The sequence below is a fragment of the Cucurbita maxima genome, unplaced genomic scaffold (genome assembly GCF_002738345.1).
Source record: "Cucurbita maxima cultivar Rimu unplaced genomic scaffold, Cmax_1.0 Cma_Scf00009, whole genome shotgun sequence".
Taxonomy (NCBI): domain Eukaryota; kingdom Viridiplantae; phylum Streptophyta; class Magnoliopsida; order Cucurbitales; family Cucurbitaceae; genus Cucurbita; species Cucurbita maxima.
Window position 1 is genome coordinate 3,701,348 of NW_019272025.1, and position 18,613 is coordinate 3,719,960.

The 18,613-nt window shown below is 36.1% G+C and overlaps 1 protein-coding gene across 1 annotated transcript; it reads right to left on the reverse strand.

The window, feature by feature from the left end:
* Positions 1 to 187: 187 nt before the first annotated feature.
* Positions 188 to 18,171, reverse strand: LOC111484056 (AP-2 complex subunit alpha-1-like). Its single transcript, XM_023130468.1, has 27 exons — positions 18,040 to 18,171; positions 12,854 to 12,985; positions 12,140 to 12,265; positions 11,455 to 11,517; positions 11,278 to 11,375; positions 10,974 to 11,181; positions 9,321 to 9,392; positions 9,145 to 9,237; positions 8,678 to 8,779; positions 8,481 to 8,578; positions 5,812 to 5,893; positions 5,601 to 5,689; positions 5,121 to 5,226; positions 4,960 to 5,025; positions 4,553 to 4,659; positions 4,369 to 4,473; positions 4,158 to 4,278; positions 3,851 to 4,033; positions 3,485 to 3,715; positions 2,978 to 3,058; positions 2,467 to 2,631; positions 2,287 to 2,373; positions 2,072 to 2,197; positions 1,325 to 1,405; positions 1,174 to 1,245; positions 812 to 891; positions 188 to 733 (listed from the first exon to the last, which is right to left on the reverse strand). Exons 1-27 carry the CDS (start codon positions 18,169 to 18,171, stop codon positions 586 to 588), a joined length of 3,054 nt encoding a protein of 1,017 aa, XP_022986236.1. The 3' UTR covers positions 188 to 585.
* Between the last annotated feature and the right edge of the window lie 442 nt (positions 18,172 to 18,613).

Below are 18,613 nucleotides of genomic sequence, written 5' to 3' on the forward strand. Positions count from 1 at the left end.
TCTTTCACCTCTTTTACCAATAATTTTATGTGATGATGATTCCTCTAAACCTCGTTTCACAATGGTTGATAACCTTGCCGTGCTTCAATCTGTTTAATGCTTCACTGAATTAAACAATCGCGAAATTGGATGATCAACACATGTTTTGAAATTGAATTTTTTCCGAAGGGGCAAATTTTTGAACGTGTTTAGTTTGAAACTGTAGATGGATATAATTGAATCCTAAATGCAATATCTTACACGTCAAATAATACACTATAGAAATCACCCCATGAAGAACTGGGAGGAAACTGTAGTAGAACAAAGCCCTCACCAACTCCCCAACCTAAACCTAAAACCAAAAAAAAAAAAAAAGAAAAGAAAAAAAAAATCTCACCTTTACTTCTCGAACAAAAAAAATCTCAAGAACTCTGACCAACCCCATGATTAACTTAAATGCAGTGCCGACCACGCTAAAACTCCGCAAGCTCTCGCATCATGGTGTCCCTCACTCGCCTTTGTATCCCCGAAATAAGGGTAGACCCAGCTGTATAATCATGTTTACAAATGTATACTGAATGAAATCTCCTGATGAATCGTCTTGTCCTAGAGCAAACCTGCTAGCATTGCCCCAGGATCTGTCAATGCTGGTGTAGCAACAGTAGGATGACCTACTGGTGGTGCTGCTGATGGTGGAGTTGTTGGATGAGGTGCGGGTATACTTATTAACTGTTCCTTGATAAACTCCTTCAACCTGTACATAAAGAACTCAGATATGGCTGTAGCACAACTTGAGAGCTAAAAGAGAGCAACAGCAGGCTAAAGCACGTACTCAAAAGTCACTGTAGGATCCCCTGAGGCAACTGTCATTCGTAATTGGGTTCTGTCTGCTGGATCAGTTTCAATTCTAACCTGAATATCGAATAAAGCGGATCATTAGAACCGGGTTCGGGTAATAACTTTCCATATAAGTGAGCCTAATTTTTCAAACATAATGAGCGAAACTGCAGAAAGAGATGCCAGACACGTCCCTTTAGGCATAGCACAGCAAAAAAACATGATCTTCGATGTAAGATGAAAGTAATTATAATAATCGTAGTGGAAGTGATTATGGGCGCTGGTGTGCGTGTGCTTGGATGAGAAACTTAACCCATGAAAATAGCAACAATTTAAGATTGGAGAAGTATTCCTTACAAGGCATAGCATAGCTTGTGTACTTTCCGAGTAGAATGTTGTGCTCGCAACAAGATTATTTGGATTTGGGTCCTAAACAACCGGTGGAAAAGAAAAAGGTGAATTTTGTACAAACTAAAAGCATGACTCTAAAAAAATGGCGACTACTTACAAGTCCTGGACAAACCATCAACCTTAGACTGTTGAATAAATTTGCCATCTCTAAAAGCATAAGGGGTTTTACACCTCTGACCTGCACAGTAAATGGCAATAAGAAACGAAAAATATTAGTTATATGGTTTAGTACGTTGTGCAAAAATGCCAGAACCATTTTTATTTAACAATGTAAGGTATTACTCTTTTGGCTTTCTTCTTCCTAGATGGTATAAACCATTTGTGGAACGTGTGATAGAGAGAAAAACAAAAATGACGGAAGAGGAAAGCGAGGTGGAGGCTCCACAAAAACTATTGCTTTTTTCTTTTCTTCTTGGAGCTCACTCAGAAATTGTATCTGCAGGAAGCTTTTTACTGTTCGAGTCAACTAGAGAAGTATTTTCCAGTTCATTTAACAATTTAGTACTATCTTAAAGGGACATTCCAATGTTCCAAAGACCTAACGTAAGAATTCATCCGGTTCATGTTGACAAGTAGGTAAAGGCATAATGTGGATTCAAGTACAAGTAATGGGGCATATAGACATTAAAGAATTTGCACGTGCCAAATAAAATCAGAGAAGGTAGAGAATTTGAGTTAAACTGGTATTTATGTTTCAACTCTCCACAAAGTCCTCGTGGTGTCCTTCAAAGAAATTTTTGTCAGGACCGAAAAAAAGTGGCTAATTACCCATCGACTCAACAATTTTTTTCATTGGTTTGGCAAATTTTCTAATATTTAAATATAAAAAATATAAAAGGCTCACCACTTCTTGAAGCTTCAATGGGGGCCCTGAGAGTGACCTCCACTGAGGGAAAAACTCCTCTGCAGATACAGATATAGGCTGGAGAAATTTATTGAAGACAGCTGGAAGGCGAAGCTTCACATTTACCTACAAAGAATAATACATACATGAGTTATTCTGGGCTGTTGCAGCCATTTAGAAGGAAAATCCCGAATAGGCAAAAAAGGAAAATTTACCAGGTCATTCCCGAACTTGTAAGAGAAATCAAGGACAGCCACCTCTCTGCTTGGATGTACATTAACGACTTCAAGTGGGCATTGTACCTATCCAATCAAAGAAAAAACTGATGAAAGGTGAAGAGCGGTAAGGGCCTCTCAATAACCACAAGCAAATATAAACTCAGCTGCTTGTTTTACCTGTGCACGGGGAGGAATAGTATCAGGTACTAACGACAACTCCATCTTTAAATTCGAAGGAGGCAATATAATAGCCTTGACAAAGGCGAGGGGAGAAACACTCTTGTTTCCAAGAAAGAGAACAAGCCGTCCCAGGTGAGCTCGCCACTCTGCTTTAATGCCAATCTGTCGCAAGTATAATGAGAATCATTACGAGGGTTGCAAGTCTCAAGCTTTAAAACAAGTAAATAAAGCTGAGAGAAACCAGAAACATGTATTTGACAGTTTGTTCTCCAAAACAACTTGGAAAATATAATATTTAAAGAATTGCAATGAAGTCACGCGTGAATGTTAAGGATGTTCTTCAACCATTCACAAATTAAGAAAAAGACGGGAACTTACTATAAAATAATTTTTAAAAATAAAAGTACAATTTTTATAAACAGTTTTTCAACAGGACCCACCAGGTTTCTTCTAAAGAATGAAAACTGAATTACAAAAAAGATGCGATGAAAGTACAGGGGCAAGATACCTGAATATAGGGATCTTCGTACAGCACACCACTATCTTTCATGCACAAGGCATGGAACCTTTCAGCAATATTTCCGATCGGCTGCAAAAATATAAGATATAAATATAAATAACCACACCATCGAGCAATCAACAACATAGCAGCTGACATGCAATCAACCCAGTCAAATATCTTTAACAGCTGCAAGTATTACAAATGGTATCGACTAAAGCAGTAAGAATCAAACCATTCTAATAATAATAATTCAACAGATAATGATAGCAGATACAACAGCAATGTAAAGAAATGGAAACATAAATATTCTGGCATCATCTCAGAATACCATTGAAAAGTTTATCGCGTTTACTTTTCTTTATTGATAAGAATTTTCCATAGTCTCCCAAGTCTTTCCCTCTTTTGTATAATTTCGATAAATACATACCTTAGTTTCTATCAAATAAAACAAAAAATATTTCACCGATTTTTTTTGGCCTGGAGTTTGTTTCTCCATTAGATGATAAATAGTACCTGAACCGAATTTGTCTGTTCTCCAACTGGAACAATAGCTCCACCGTCAACTGCATTTGCAACACCATCCATGTCGGACATTATATTTTGGGGAGCCTGGGCAGTAACACTCGTAGGACCTTCAATAGCTAGTGGACCCAAGAGATCTCCGAGGAGATCAGGTGCAGGGGGGCTAGAGTCTACTTTGTTTAGAGTCCCATTGGTATGGGATACTTCTTGGTCAGTTGAATCCTGCCATTGGGTTTGAAAATGAAGTAAATTCCCGTCTAGACCATATCAAGAAGCAATCCATTAATAGGTTCAAGCATTGAAAAGAATGCAATAATGATGTTCTGAAAACTTTAAAAAGAATAGAAAGAAACAAACCGTATAACTGCCAATGTTTGGCATCTTCACCAGAGTTAATTGGCTGGAAGAGGGAGTTTCATTAACAGGACGCTGATCAGATAAGACCAACACATTTGATGATTGTTGTTGAGCTCGCAACTTGATGGCACTTTGTTCTGCAGTGTCAGCTTCAGTGTCCTCAGCCTTCTTGATCAAAGCCGACTGAAGATGGAAACATTAGAGATAATATTAACAACCTTCAGCTGAATAAACATTGCTGCGTACTCATCATAATCCATCACAGAAAACTGCATCTAATCAGACACTTCAAAGAAAGAATATGCACCTGTCTCTCAGGGAACTTTGGCATTTCGGCCAATATGTCCATTAGAGCTGCACCTTTCTTGCTCAGGGCTAAATATTCGACAGCACGTTGTTGCACCTCAACATCAATGCAACTCTTGTATCTAAGGAAAACAAATTTCTATTAGAGAATTTAAATTTACTGCAAGTGCTAATAAACAGGAGCTTCAATTTAAAGAGTCTGTAAGTCTCACTTGATAAATATTCCCCAAATTTGATTTTGCAGTTCCTGATCTGGGGGTTGAGTGTGCATTAAGATTTTAGCATATGTTGACAGAAGAATAGGAATGGTAGATGTACTGCAAAGAAAGTAGATTCTTTAAACAGAAAGTAATAGCTTGCTAAAGGAATACTTAAAGTACTCTTAGGACCACTTACGAAACAGTTGGAAGCTTTTCATGTATTATTCTAAATAACTCCTTTGCACTATAACCTGGTCTACGGGCCAAAAGATGACCAAATTCTCCAAGAAGATATGCACTGACCTGTTGCATAACGAATTACATCTAAGTTGAAGACTATGATTATTATCCAAATCAATCATTAATATACAAAAAGAGGAAGGAAAAGAAACTATTGGTTGCAGTTTAGAACACCCTAATAAACGATGTTCTTGTTATACATAAGAAAATAGATGCAAAAAAAGTTACACAAAGAGCCTACGTTTTACTTCCTTTCAACTCCAAAACTATCCTCCTCCCCCAACACACACAAAAGGATACAGAAAGACAAGCTCAAAACTCGAAAACCAAAATAATAATAAAAGAAAATATCTATTTACATACCTTTACCATTGTCTCATGTATTGCAGGTTTATCCAGATATTCTCTCGCTTTTATTGCTGCATAAGGCTGAATAAATGCATAAAATCACCATCAATAATACAAAGCCCAATGACTTTATCAAGGAAACTAAATGTAAAACGGCATCAAGCAGATTAGGTTACCTGCAGATCTTCATTGTTTGTAACAAACTGCACGACACGGAACCATATGTCATCACTAACAAAATCTCCAGCCTTGTCGATCAATTGTAGAATAACATCCACATACCTAAAACACAAACCAGCTAGATACTAAGGAAAAATAATGAGTAACGAATAAGATCAAACATAAAGTGAATGAAAAGCTCATATTCGCAATAACTAACTATTATATTATTTTTAGAAAAGAACAATAATTATCTATTATAATTGTAAGCATCTTTCTCTCCTAAAAATCAAGAAGAGTGGAACTCCAAAAGATTGAGAAAGAACAGATTCTACTCCATGTTCATTTAAGTCTCTTAAATTAACAAAGCTTGAGAACTGTCATGACATCAAACTGCGGAAAGACATCATTTCCTTCCCCCTCATTATACCAATGCTCAGTAATTATATAAGTTTCTTTCCACGTGGCTTACCAACCAAAATCAGGTATAAACTTACCAAGATAAATCAGGAGCGAACTTCTCTGCAAGAATTGCAGCTTTAAGAGACAATTCCTCACGCATTGCAAATTCTGCTGTGCTGAGGTACTGACAACGAATGTGAGTGAGTAGCAAGGCTATTTTCCAATAAAAGATGGAAAAGGTTTTGGTAACCCAAAAGGACATAAATTGAGACTGTCTATATTTGAGATATTCAGCATGACCAATACCTGCAATAATTCTTCAACTATGTCCTTTGCATTTGAAACATCACACATACCATAAAGCAAATCAAGAGCACGCCTTCGGATGCTGAAAACATATTCACAAAATAAAGTATTGCCCAATATCTCACTTGCATTGGAAAATCAAAATACCAATGAACATCTCTTCTAGCACGGCCATATTTAAATGATATATAGATAAGACATTAAGATCAATAAACAATTGATCCGACGACATCAAAATCAGAGAGATGGACAAGAAATAAGATCTGGTGCGAACAATTAACCTTCATTCTATGTTTATGAAATTAGTCAAAATAGAATATAAATCTTTTATTTATTTATTTATTGTTTTTATTAAAATGTTTACAAACCTTAAATTATTATTTTTTTTTGGGATATTGTAGGAATATGGGATTTCACAGTCATGTTTTCGAAAAATGGATTTCTAGTGAACATGGTTGTTATACCTTTATCTTTTCTTTGTTTCTTTTCCTTCCTTTTTGAAAAGGAAAGAACTTTCGTTGATGAACTGAATATAAAAACGAACGTGTCTTTTCATCACATTCTTTTTCCTAATCATTATCCAGACAAGCAGTCCTACCAACCATAAACATTCTTTCATTGCATTCATCCACAGTCTTTTTCGTTCTTTATGAAGAATTTATGACCACAAAGAAACCGAACCAGATTTTTGGACTCTTTAGCTGTATTAATTCCTTAGCGACAAACTGTACACCAGAAAAAGTTTCCCCAATACTGTGGCAACTGCATTGTTCAAAATTCGTTTATATCAATCAGCTTAAGAAAAACGGGTTTTTAACCAAACAAGCTCCAGATGAGTGAAGGAACCATATTTTCCCAGCTTTGTTTCTTCAGAACCATATCCCCGTTTTTCAAGTACCGGTTGTTGGTATGAGAATTCATCCCAAGCTTCTTTAAAAGTAATTTCTTTGCAGTCAGAAAGTGTGTAAATGTGGGGAATCGATTCACGAGTGAACAAGTGCCCACCCTTTTATCATTCCAACGTACTGTTCTGCCTTCATTCTCTGCTTCCATAATGGAGAACTACACATTCCCCTTCCCATACAGGCTAGTTAATTATATGTTCATATTAATTCCTTGGAGATTGGCAAATCCATTGTTCCATTAAGACAACCACCCTTGGATAAAAAATTAAAAAAAAAAAAAAAAAAGTATTCCCATGTCGCTCTCTTCAATTGATATCCAAAAGTTTACATTTTTGGGATCATCACCTAGAGGCATACGGATGTACATTAATGACAGATCACCCAGAGTAACTCAACATGTCAACATCCTCATCAACTCTGTTCATTCCTATACTAATGTCATGAACCAAGGATTTCACCAAATTACAACAGTTACTTGACATGGGCTCAAAGGTTTTTAGAACTTCAAAATCATTTCCAACAGGCTTCAACCAATTTCATGAGTGGCTAACTAACTCAAAGTCATCAATAACCACACATAAAAAGAACTAAAGAATCCTCATGTCAAGAATTCCTTTTCATATCCATGTAATTTTTTCCCCAATGAGAAATTGGAAAAACAGAATTATTGTTTTGAATTGACCTAAAATGTAGAATAGACATTTTTTTTTGGTAATGACTCGTATCTGGCCCATCCCACTAGAGAGACCTAAGCCCTAACACTAGCTTTGGCAGACATCGAAGATTTCCATTTACTGAGCTAGGGACCTAGAAGCCCTATCCTCCCAGCAACACCCAAGTCCTCAGCCAATCGGGCTGCATCTCGGGGTCTTGAACATGGACAATAACTTGATCATCCATTTTAAAGATAAACTATGAAACATCTGAACCCCACTAACATCTTTGCTCCCTAACACTAGCTTTGGCAGACATCGAAGATTTCCATTTACTGAGCTAGGGACCTAGAAGCCCTATCCTCCCAGCAACACCCAAGTCCTCAGCCAATCGGGCTGCATCTCGGGGTCTTGAACATGGACAATAACTTGATCATCCATTTTAAAGATAAACTATGAAACATCTGAACCCCCACTAACATCTTTGCAACATTGTCAAAAGAATCATTAAGCCCATTGTTCTTATATACATATATATAGGAAACATATTTTCATTGATTTAAGCCTTTGATCATTGGAAAGGAAAAATTTGAAATTTCTTGCCTGCATGGCCAGGCTGTATTGTAAGTAATCTATTACATATAGGTTCTGAACTTCCACTAGAAACACATTAAAACATCACGACGATTTGATAATAATAATTCGAAACCATCCCAAATTTTATCATTTGAAATTACATGGGTACAAAAATATAACTCTCTTTTTCTCTTTTTTCTTTGCTGTCACGGTGCAGGTTGATCAGGGACCAACAGAGCTATTGACCATTAAATGCTATGATATTCTCCTATTTCTGTGGCAACATATTCCGAATTTCCAGTTTCTATCAGAGACCAACCATGCTATTGACCACTAAATGCTATGTTATTCTCCTATTTATGAGGAACCATATTCTAAAATCCAATTTCTTCTCGTACAAGGACAAGTTCCTACTTACTAATGGAGACGAGCTCTTTGAAAATTATATATAATTACAGAAGACTCTGCCCTAGATTATCTAGCAAAATATTGCATTAACAAACAGAAAAGAATATTAAAAAAGATTATTACTTACCTAATATCAGGATCCTTTAAAGATGTTATGATTTGAGCCTGATGTCTTTTGATAATATCTTGAACATCTGTGACCATCAACATCCGAGTCATATTTTCCTGCATAAGAACGTAATATCAAAATCGTACCATCCTAGGTCTGGTTGTCATCACTCAATTATCAGTTAACATAAGATGATAAGGTCCACAGAAACTTACCAAGCCAAGATACCGAATATTTGGCTCGCGAACTGCAATAAACTTTCCAAGAAGGGCAACACACTGAGACATCATCTCTTTTTCAGCATCAAGGTGCATTACCTATGACAGAACAGTTTGAAAGCAATAGACAACAAGGAAGTTAATATGTGAACCTTTTTTGAAGTTGTTTTTTTTTTTTTTTAATCATTTGGCCATGCATTCTTTACACTATAGGAACAAAACAATTTGGAAAAAAGAAAACCAAAAATTCTAAAAGCATCACAATGTCATAGAGAACAGGGAGGATGGCCAAAACACAGCCTCCCGTCCAATTGTAAATAGCAAGGAAAACTAAATGCAATCGTATCAGACAAACTAAAGCTTGTATTAACATGCATGAATAGAAAATATAGAACAAAATGCTAATTTATACATCTGATATGCATCAATTAAAATGACAATGAAGATAAAAACGGCTCACATACAAGAGCAAGGGCTTCAAACAGAACAGCATGTGACGCATTGTTCTTATTGACATTCTTCACAACATCAGTTCCCATTAAAATCCTTTGCAAGACCTGGAAGTACATCCCATTGGTTAGATGAATGAACCTGTTAAGTTATCACAAAGTTAGAGACAATATCTTAGAAACAAACCAACCTCGAACAATGACCTTCGGGTATTTGGATCTTCAATTGTTGGAAAGTACTGAAGAACCCTCATGGTTTTCACCTAAACAAAGTGAAGAAAAATCCAGTGAACTTGTATAAATTGAATCAAATTTCTAAGGAGAATTTCCTACATAAAGAAATCCTATAGAATGAACATTCATAATATGGAAATTAAAATTAATGAAAACTTCCAAGATCCCACGAGGATAACACTGCTTCGCTTAATTTCCATTAGGAATGGTTATTTGACTGATGAATGGTATAAATATCAAAACTAACCCACAGATTATTATTAATTTTTTTTTAGAAGAAAAACAAAATTTATTGTTATATGAAATAATAGAGTAAAACTCCAAACACCTAATGGCGTATTACAAGAAGGCCTTCCAAGTTGCAATTAAATAAGAAAGACAAAATCCAAAAAGGGGTGTTTACAGTTACACCAATAAGAGCATGAAAGGTAATTAAATCAATAAATTTGTCAAAAGTATATAGAGGGTCTCTGAAAATTCTGGCATTCCTTGCCCAAAAGGAACTGAAGAAGACTCAGATGAATGCAAACCATAAAGTCATCTTCACACCTCGGAAAGGATGACCCGCAAGAATGGAGGCAAGGACAATAAATATATTACTTGACAAAGGTAAGGACCACCCAAAAGCAGCACAATCATAGCCCAAAATTGAGTATCAAAGGGGCAATGACAAATAGATGACCAAGATACTCAGAATTTGATGCACACATAAATACACCAAGAGGGTGAAAGATTATGCCTTTGGAGTCTTTATATCGTATTAATAGCTCCAAAAATGAGCTCCCAAAGGAAAATTTTATGTTGGGTTATTGATTCATCCCACAAATTTTATGTTGGATCTCTGATGGGGATATTGCTCCAAAATAGTGGGAAAAGACATCAGCCTTTATTCACAGTGATATAGAAGGAATTATATCCTCAAAAAATTAAAGCTTTTCTATGGGAACCTAGTCATGAGGTGTCAATAAGGCAGGCCATCTTCAAAGAATGCACTATTTCCTTATTTCGGCAGTTTGGCTGTTGTTCTTTCACAAAACAATATTGGAACTTGGTTCTGGAGTGCTTCGGATGGAACATTTTTTACTTCCTTTATTTTATATTTTCTTCAGACATCCATTCAAGGGAGTTAAGAAGACACTGTGGCTTGCCTTTAACTGTTTCTATTTCTGGTCTCTGGTCACTGGTGTGAAAGGAACGAGAGGATCTTCAATGATAAAATGACAAATAATTATCAATTGATGGCTTCATGGTTTTGGTTTTATTTAATGGTCTTTCTTGGTGTAAATGTTCACATCCTAGTCTTTCTTCTTTAATTTATAATTGGAGATCATTTTTGTGATACACAATTGGTGGTAATTTCATTCATCAATGAAATTCTCTGTTTCTTTCTAAAATAAATCATCCTACAAAACAAATACGTGAAAAGACCTGTAAGCAAATGACCTTGACTTTTTTTTTTTTTATAGTATTGCAAGGAGAGGGCTGTTTTCATAGCAAGAAATCAACACCAGTTAACAGCATGTCATTTGCTCACATACATAAGCATCGCAAGAACCTTTTCCAAAATAGCATCCATCACATCAAAAATTCAGTAGCACAACACTACAAACCTGAAGCCAGGGAGATGGGATACCATAATATGTGTATTCTTGTGGAATATCCTGGTTCCTAGCGAGGCGCTCCAGAATTTTAACACACTTTGGAAGACAACTCCAGTAGGAGTTGTGATCATTTGATACAAGAGCAACAAGAAGGCTCATGGAAGATGTTAAAACACCTAGATCACGCTCATCTAAAAGTTGAGCCATCCGATCCGCCCTGAATAATGTTTAAACTATACTTCATTAGAGAGAAATGGATGGAAAACGACAAGGGAAAACATAATAGTAAAAGGGAATTTAAAATGAAGCATACCAGCCATCTACATTAACAACATCGGGATTTTTCCTATACAGACGCAGTAGACATAATGCTGCTTTTTTCCTCACGAGTGGTCTACAGCTGCTTGAAATCTAGAAAAAGAAAATCTCTTTCATATCATTTTTATCTTCTAACATCAGTTAAAAACTAAATTTTTCTCTAATTACTTACAAGTAACTTTTGAACATCTGGTGCTAATGACTCGGCAAATTCTCGCCCCCCAATATTTCCAACCTAAAGAGATGGATAAATAAAATTAACATCAAAATCAGTAGTCATTAAATTGTTATCTTGCACAAGAAGTCCAAAAAAAAGGCCCTTTTTATTGCCCTTTTTATCCTTGTGTACATGGCGACTTGTGATTCGAGGTAGCGAAAATCGGGTCGTTACACTAAATCTCCAACTCGTTGAATGGAAAGCCGAGTGGCAGGTAGAACAAAACTTCCTTTAAATCCCTTTTGTGAAGAATCTCTTAACGCAAAAATTTATTATAAAGAAATGAGATGGATATTTTTCATGGGTTCTAAAGTGATCTGATAAATTCTTTAAGCAGTTAAAACATGTAATAATAAGAATGTTTCACAAAAAAAAAAAAGAAGAAGAAGAAGAGGTGATAAGAATGTTTCAACAAAAAAACGACTATGATAATAAAATTTATGCAGAGATGATAATCCTTGAAGAAGTAATTGAAACTGATAGAGGGGTTTCTGAAGCTGGAAATTTTTCTAATGATAGACCAACGCATCTGATATATATTAAAAAGATTCTACATGAGGCAAAAGAAGACAACTAAAATTTAGCAGTGAAAGAAATATAACTGGGAATTAAATTAATTGAAGACTTCCCATGTTCATACCATAGTCAGCGCAAGACATTGAAATGTTTCGTTGCGACCAATAATGTCATTGCGCACAGTATTTATCGCTAACCTCAAGAAATCATGGTTCTCATTAAGCAAACACGATGTGACGATATAGCCAACCTGCAATTATTTTATCACACTTGAATCAATTTAAAAGTACAGTGAATTTTTAGTCAATATTTATATATATATATATATATGAAGTAACGATAATAATAAACTAAAAAACTTTATCCAAGAGTTTAATTAAGTATTCATAAAAAAATGAGAATCTATTGGAGGAACTCTCTGATTCATGTAAAGAATTAGTAGAACAAACTGATTCTGAACTTGACTCTTAAATGTTAAAAAAAAAATTCATCCTTTAGATGCACTATTCCGCACATAAAATTTCTTTTCAAAAAAATTTATTGGCCTCTTTACATTTACAAGCTCAAAACTGAGAATGGCCCTATGACCATACACCTGTTCATTCAGAAACTTGTGAGTTGTCTATACCCACCAGGTGACCAAGCAGTTTTGAAACAAGGATATCTTTTTTAAATATAAGAAACTTTTTAGAACAAAGAAAAACACAGGATACGTTTTGAGTGATGAAAGAAATACTGCATATTCAGATTCTAGCTGTATGTATTCGAAGTTTATTCAATAGTGGAGAATGAGGATAAAAGCAACTAAGAAGACAAGATACAAGGCGCAGAAACTTGCCTGCTTTTCAGGGTACTTTGGTGCAGATATAAGAGATACAGCTTCCATATGACCAAAATCCACATCATACCCAAGCATATAAATGTAAAGTACTTTCCAGACGTACTTTTTCTTTTCATACGGTGTCAGACTCTGTTATATGCCATTGTTAACAAATAACAGTACCATTAGTAACATAAGTATATATTTACGAAATGTATCCAACCAGTAGACAAAAAACTAAACCATAAATGGAAACAAAAGGGAAATGTGAAAATTTTCCCGTCATTCAAGGTGTTGGCATTTCGCTGAAACAATAAGAATAATCATATAATACTCATATCCGTCCCTTTGGGTACATCCAATAAAATTGGAACACATATAATACTTATATCTGGACACAAGCACAAACTTGAGTGAGACAAGCCATGCTTGCTATAATGTTATCTTTATTTAAAAAACAAGGTGCTTAACCCTCCGAGGTCATACTAACATACTGTGAATTGGGTGTTAAGGCTTCATAAACCTTCATCAACGGTTTTCTAATTTGTTTTGGGCAAAGGTACTTGTTTCCATTGTTGAACATATTACTTCAAATATCAATAGTATCAAATGACTATGTTGGATTCATGGAGGTATCATAGACCAAAGAACTGACGGCAATAGCCTTAAAACAGCCAAAAGAGTTTTAAAATAAAAATATATTTAAATAAATTTACAAATGACAAGAGACTCTAATACTCTCCAAATTGGCACAAACCAAAGAAATGTCATAAATGCAAAATTCCTTATGCAAAGCACTCCAAGTGGAATAAATTCCACCCCTTTTCTTCTCCTAGGAAGACTTATTAATTCCTTCCTTATCAGATTACCCACTTCTAACATTCAGCCAAAACCTTGGCTTTCTTTTTTTTTTCAGTAGTTGCCACACACGCATAAAAGTTACAACATGTACTTAATCCCTCTAGGAGTGGCAAGTTCAATGTAGACGTATGCAGCAATCTCCCCCAAATGTTTCGTACTTAAAGGGGACCAAAAGAGTAATCCACCAATTATTCATCCCATGCATCATATAACAACTTGGAAAGATACAAAAGTTAGGATTCATTGACAATATTTTATAACAACTTGGGGAGTGGCATTATGCTCAAATTTTGTGTTAGAGCAATGACACCTTAAACTCCCGTCAAATATCGTAACACTACAACATTTTATAAAAGACAATTTCATTGATGATTGAAATTTACAAAAGGGATGTAATATCCATGGTGTTTACAAAAGATCTTCCCAATTTGCAATGAGGGAGGTATAACTATAGGAAGTAAAAATATTAGGCAGTTTACACCAACATATAGCTTAGTAAACAACATTGTCGAAAATTTTTGTCTAAGTCTGTGTCTTTTTTGCGAATATTCTCTAATTTCTTTCTTTCCACAGATTCCAAAAGAAAACCATGATGACGTTTTTCCATAGTAGGGCTTTTGCATTCTTGAAAGGATGGTACATTAAGGTCATGTCCAATAGATCCTTTACCTCCCTAGGAAATGTGAGATGTCATCCGAATATATTAAGAATCGTTGTCCAAAAATTCTGAGCAATATGTGCATTGCATAAATAAGTGGCTTTGTGGTTCGTTTTCTTTCTTGCATGATGGACACCAATTTGGAGAAAGAGTGATGTAAGGCATACTTTCTTTAAGATTTTCACTAGTGCTAATGGCTTTATGCGCTATTTCCCAAAGGAAGAACTTCACCTTTTTAGGATGATATCCTTTTCATATTGTCTTTGCTAGCGTGGGATTTATTGCTTTTACTTTTTCCCCCATGTCCATCATCAAGGATTTTGTAGAGAAGACCCCATCAGCGCTAGGGAGCCAAGACAATGAGTTTGCTTCGTTTGACTCTACCACAGGGGCAAGGTCAAGGCTTAATTCAGCCCATTCTGTTGCTTAATTATCCTTTAAATTTCTACCAAGCTTTAGGTCCCAAAATTTGCTGACAACATTCCACGTTTCTTTGATTGTCGCTTTTGTGCTATGAGAGAGCCTGTACAAAAGTAGATACCTCAAGGCTAGTGTGGTGTTTTCAATCCATGGGTTGGTCCAAAATGGTGTGCTTCCTCCATCACTCACCCTATGGCAAGTTCGGTTGGTGATGAGGTTTTGATGTTTCTTTATGTATTACCAAGGCTCTTTTGTAGAAGATGGAGGGGGTCGATTTTTGTTTGATGTAGGAGTATATTTGGTCTTTAAGATTTCTCCACAATGCCTTTTCTTCATGATTATATCTCCATATCCATTTGGCGAGGAGGGCTTTGTTCTTCTTTATTGAGAAAAGACCGAGGCCTCCCTTTTCTGTTGGAAGGTTTATGATATTCCATCAAACAAGGTGTGAGCCATCTTTCCACAAGTAGTTTTTTAATGATTTTTCTATATCCGCGGCCACTTTTTGTGACATTTCAAATAGAGACATGTAGTAAGTGGAGATGTTGGATAATGTGGCTTGTATTAGGGTGAGTCTTCCACCTTTTGAAGTATAACATGATAACCATGTTGACAGCATTCTTTCTATTTTTTCAATAATAATCTTCCAAAAGGAAAAAAATTTGTGGTTTCCTTTTAGAGGTAGTCCTAGGTACATTTTCGGTCATTCTCACTTTTTACAACCATATATGCTAGCAAATTCTTCAATAATCTTTGTGATAATATTGATGTCCATGATCTTTGTTTTTTAGATATTGATATTTTGTCCAGAGAATCATTCGACGATTTTTACCATCTCAATCATGTTTTTTATGGAAGAGGCATCCACCAAGTCAAAAAATTGTTGTCCGCAAACGGAAGGTGGTTGATGCTTAAGCCTTCATTACCAAACTGAAAACCTTTTATCTGCCCTTCATATTCTGCTTTTGTCCGTAGGCAACTGAGTCAGTCCATTACCATGATGAAAAGAAAAAGGGATAGTGGATCTCCTTGTCAGAACCCCGTGTGGCATAAATCTTCCTTCTCGGTCTTCTATTGATGATGATGGAAAAGTTTGTGGATGAGACGCGTCCTTTTATCCACCTTTGCCATTTTGAGCCAAAACCTTTTGCCACAAGAATGTTTTCAAGGAAAGTCGAATCAACCTTGTCGAAGGCCTTTTCCATGTCAAGTTTGATGACTACACCTTTTTGTTTCTTTCTTCCCATTCATCTTTGAGTTTGTTTGCCATGAGGGATGCATCAAGAATTTGTTGCCTTTTTTTTTATGAGAAAATCAAATCTTTCATTAACGAAAAATGAAAGAATACAAAGGCCATACAAAAAAAAGGTCATACAAGACCAATAAGATAATTACAAAAGGCCTTAGAGACTGAGCCCAAATGGAGATATAGAACATAACAAGGTATCCTCTTTAGGTCTCTTAATCCCTAAAATTTCTTTTGTTCCTCTCAACTCAAAGGCCCCAAAAATAAGCCCAATAAGATAATTACAAAATTCCTTGGAGACTCAATCCCAAAGGGAGACCTGAAACCTAATAAGAGGGTCCTCTTTAGGACTCTCAATCCCTGAACTTTTTGTATTTTTTTTTTTTTTTTTTTTTTTTTTTCCTTTTAACTCAAAGACCCTACAACTTGCACAACCACAGCAATTCACAAGAAATACCCCTTATCACAAAAAGGACAAGTGAAGCAAGAGTTCCTCAATCAAAGAACTATACCCTCTAGGTTGAGTTAAATGAAAATCAAACGCATAAAAGAAATAGCTTCAAACTGAGAAAGTGTAATCATAGCTCCAAGAAATGTGGTGCAATCCTCAGCGGCGTGCTTGTAGAGGATACAACATTGTGACACTAACAGACCCATCGACTTCCTCGCAACACAATCCAAGGTATTAACTCTCCCATGAAGGAAACAAAAAAAATTTAACCATCTTGGGAATTTTAACCTTCAATAGTGAGGAAAAGAAGGAAAAGTAGGCAGAAAGGGATTCACCGAGCAACTAAAAAAAGGAACTACAAGATAACCCATTGGCATCAGCAAAAGTGGGACCCCAAAAATGATAATCCCTTTACTAAGACTAACCAAAAACTCCCCAATCAAATATAAGAGGGCCACTGTATCTATTGTTTTACTATCGGACAAAGGACAACATAACCCAAGAGAAAGACAGGATGCGTTCCCTGAAGATGGAAGGATGGCCACCAAATGGTTCCTCTGGGAAGAAAGGAAGTATAATCGAGGAAAACAAAAGACAGAGGCTCTATCTCCTAACCACCTATCCTCTCAAAAAATAGGTGTGCATCTTATTCCCCACTGAACACTGAACAACAAAAGAGAAAGAGGAAACTCTGCCTAAAATAACTTTCCACAGATGTGCCTTATAAAACCCTACTCAAGATCCACGCAAAAGTTCATTGCTTCATTTACAAGGCTTACACACAGATTTCCCATGATGTTCCAATGGCAGTTACTGGACTGTAACCATTTACCATCATGTGAATCCAAGTAGCATTGCATGTTTAACAAACCTTCCAATTTAAGAAGTTAAACAACAAGCAATGAATCAAGAAGGACCATCTTCCAAAGCTAAGTACTCCACGGCTCGTCCCAAAGCCACTTAAATAAAATCAGTCACTTTCGATGTATACAATATCATCTGCCAAGTGCAGAGACCTCGCACAGAAACTGATGACTCGAGTCCTTGCTTGATTCTTTCTAAACTGTTATCTTTTTTCACGTAAATGGTTGACGACTCGTCATTTAAGATTTCTTTAGTAATTTATAACAGAGTATGTAGTTTACATAATGAACACTCTTTTATGGAAAGGCAATGTATCCATAGACAGTTTATTAACTCACTGCTTGCAACCAAAATATTATTTCATCATTCACTGAGCAAATTATCGTAGTTCACTCGAGGTAAAAATATTATCAAAAGAATTTCCTAAAATACCACGGTGCATGCTAAATGAACCGGAAGGAAAAAAAACAAAACTCGGAAACTCTATGAATATAGTTTTCCTTCCAGCTCATAATCACATCATGTATTCGGTACCTACATTTCCTCTTGAAACAATTTAGAACGCAAAAACACGCAGGCAATTAGGTAATGGCATGATTTCCACAGCTCTTTTGAACAAAAGCAACCACTATCAAAACATGGAATAGAGAGCCAGAATTCCAATCATATATCATGTTATGATGCAAGTAAAGGCCAACCCTAACCTTCTCGTTCTTAAACCTAGTGCGGACATTTCCAAGCTCCTTGTCGACTCGGAGCCTCTCCTGCTCTTTATTCTGACAATTACGAATGTCACTGATGAAAACGGAGAGGCCTCTCATACCGGACAATGCCATCTCCGCTCAGATCCAGCGGGAAAGACACGGTCTCTTCAGTTCCCTACCTAGATCCCCGCGCTCCACCAGCGGATCTGATGGAACCAAGCGGCACAGCTACTCGAAAGAAGACGGAACTCCAATTCAAACTTCGGATAACAACCGAGCAACAATTCAAATATCCGTAGCTTGATCCAGAACAAACAGCGAGGAATGTAGAGATGAAAAAGAAGATCGAGATATTGATGGAGTGAGGGAAATTGGCAAAGCGGTCGACGAAAGTGGCGGGCAGCAAAGACGACTTTTATTTTACCTCCATCAAAGCCTGAAATTTCAACCAGAAATGATCCCCCTCATCAAATTCTTTGTTCTATTTTCTTTTTCTTTTTTTTTCTTTTCTTTTTTTTTTTTTTTGTTCCTAACGCGTATGAATTCGCACTCGCTGGAGTTTTGTTTAATCCGT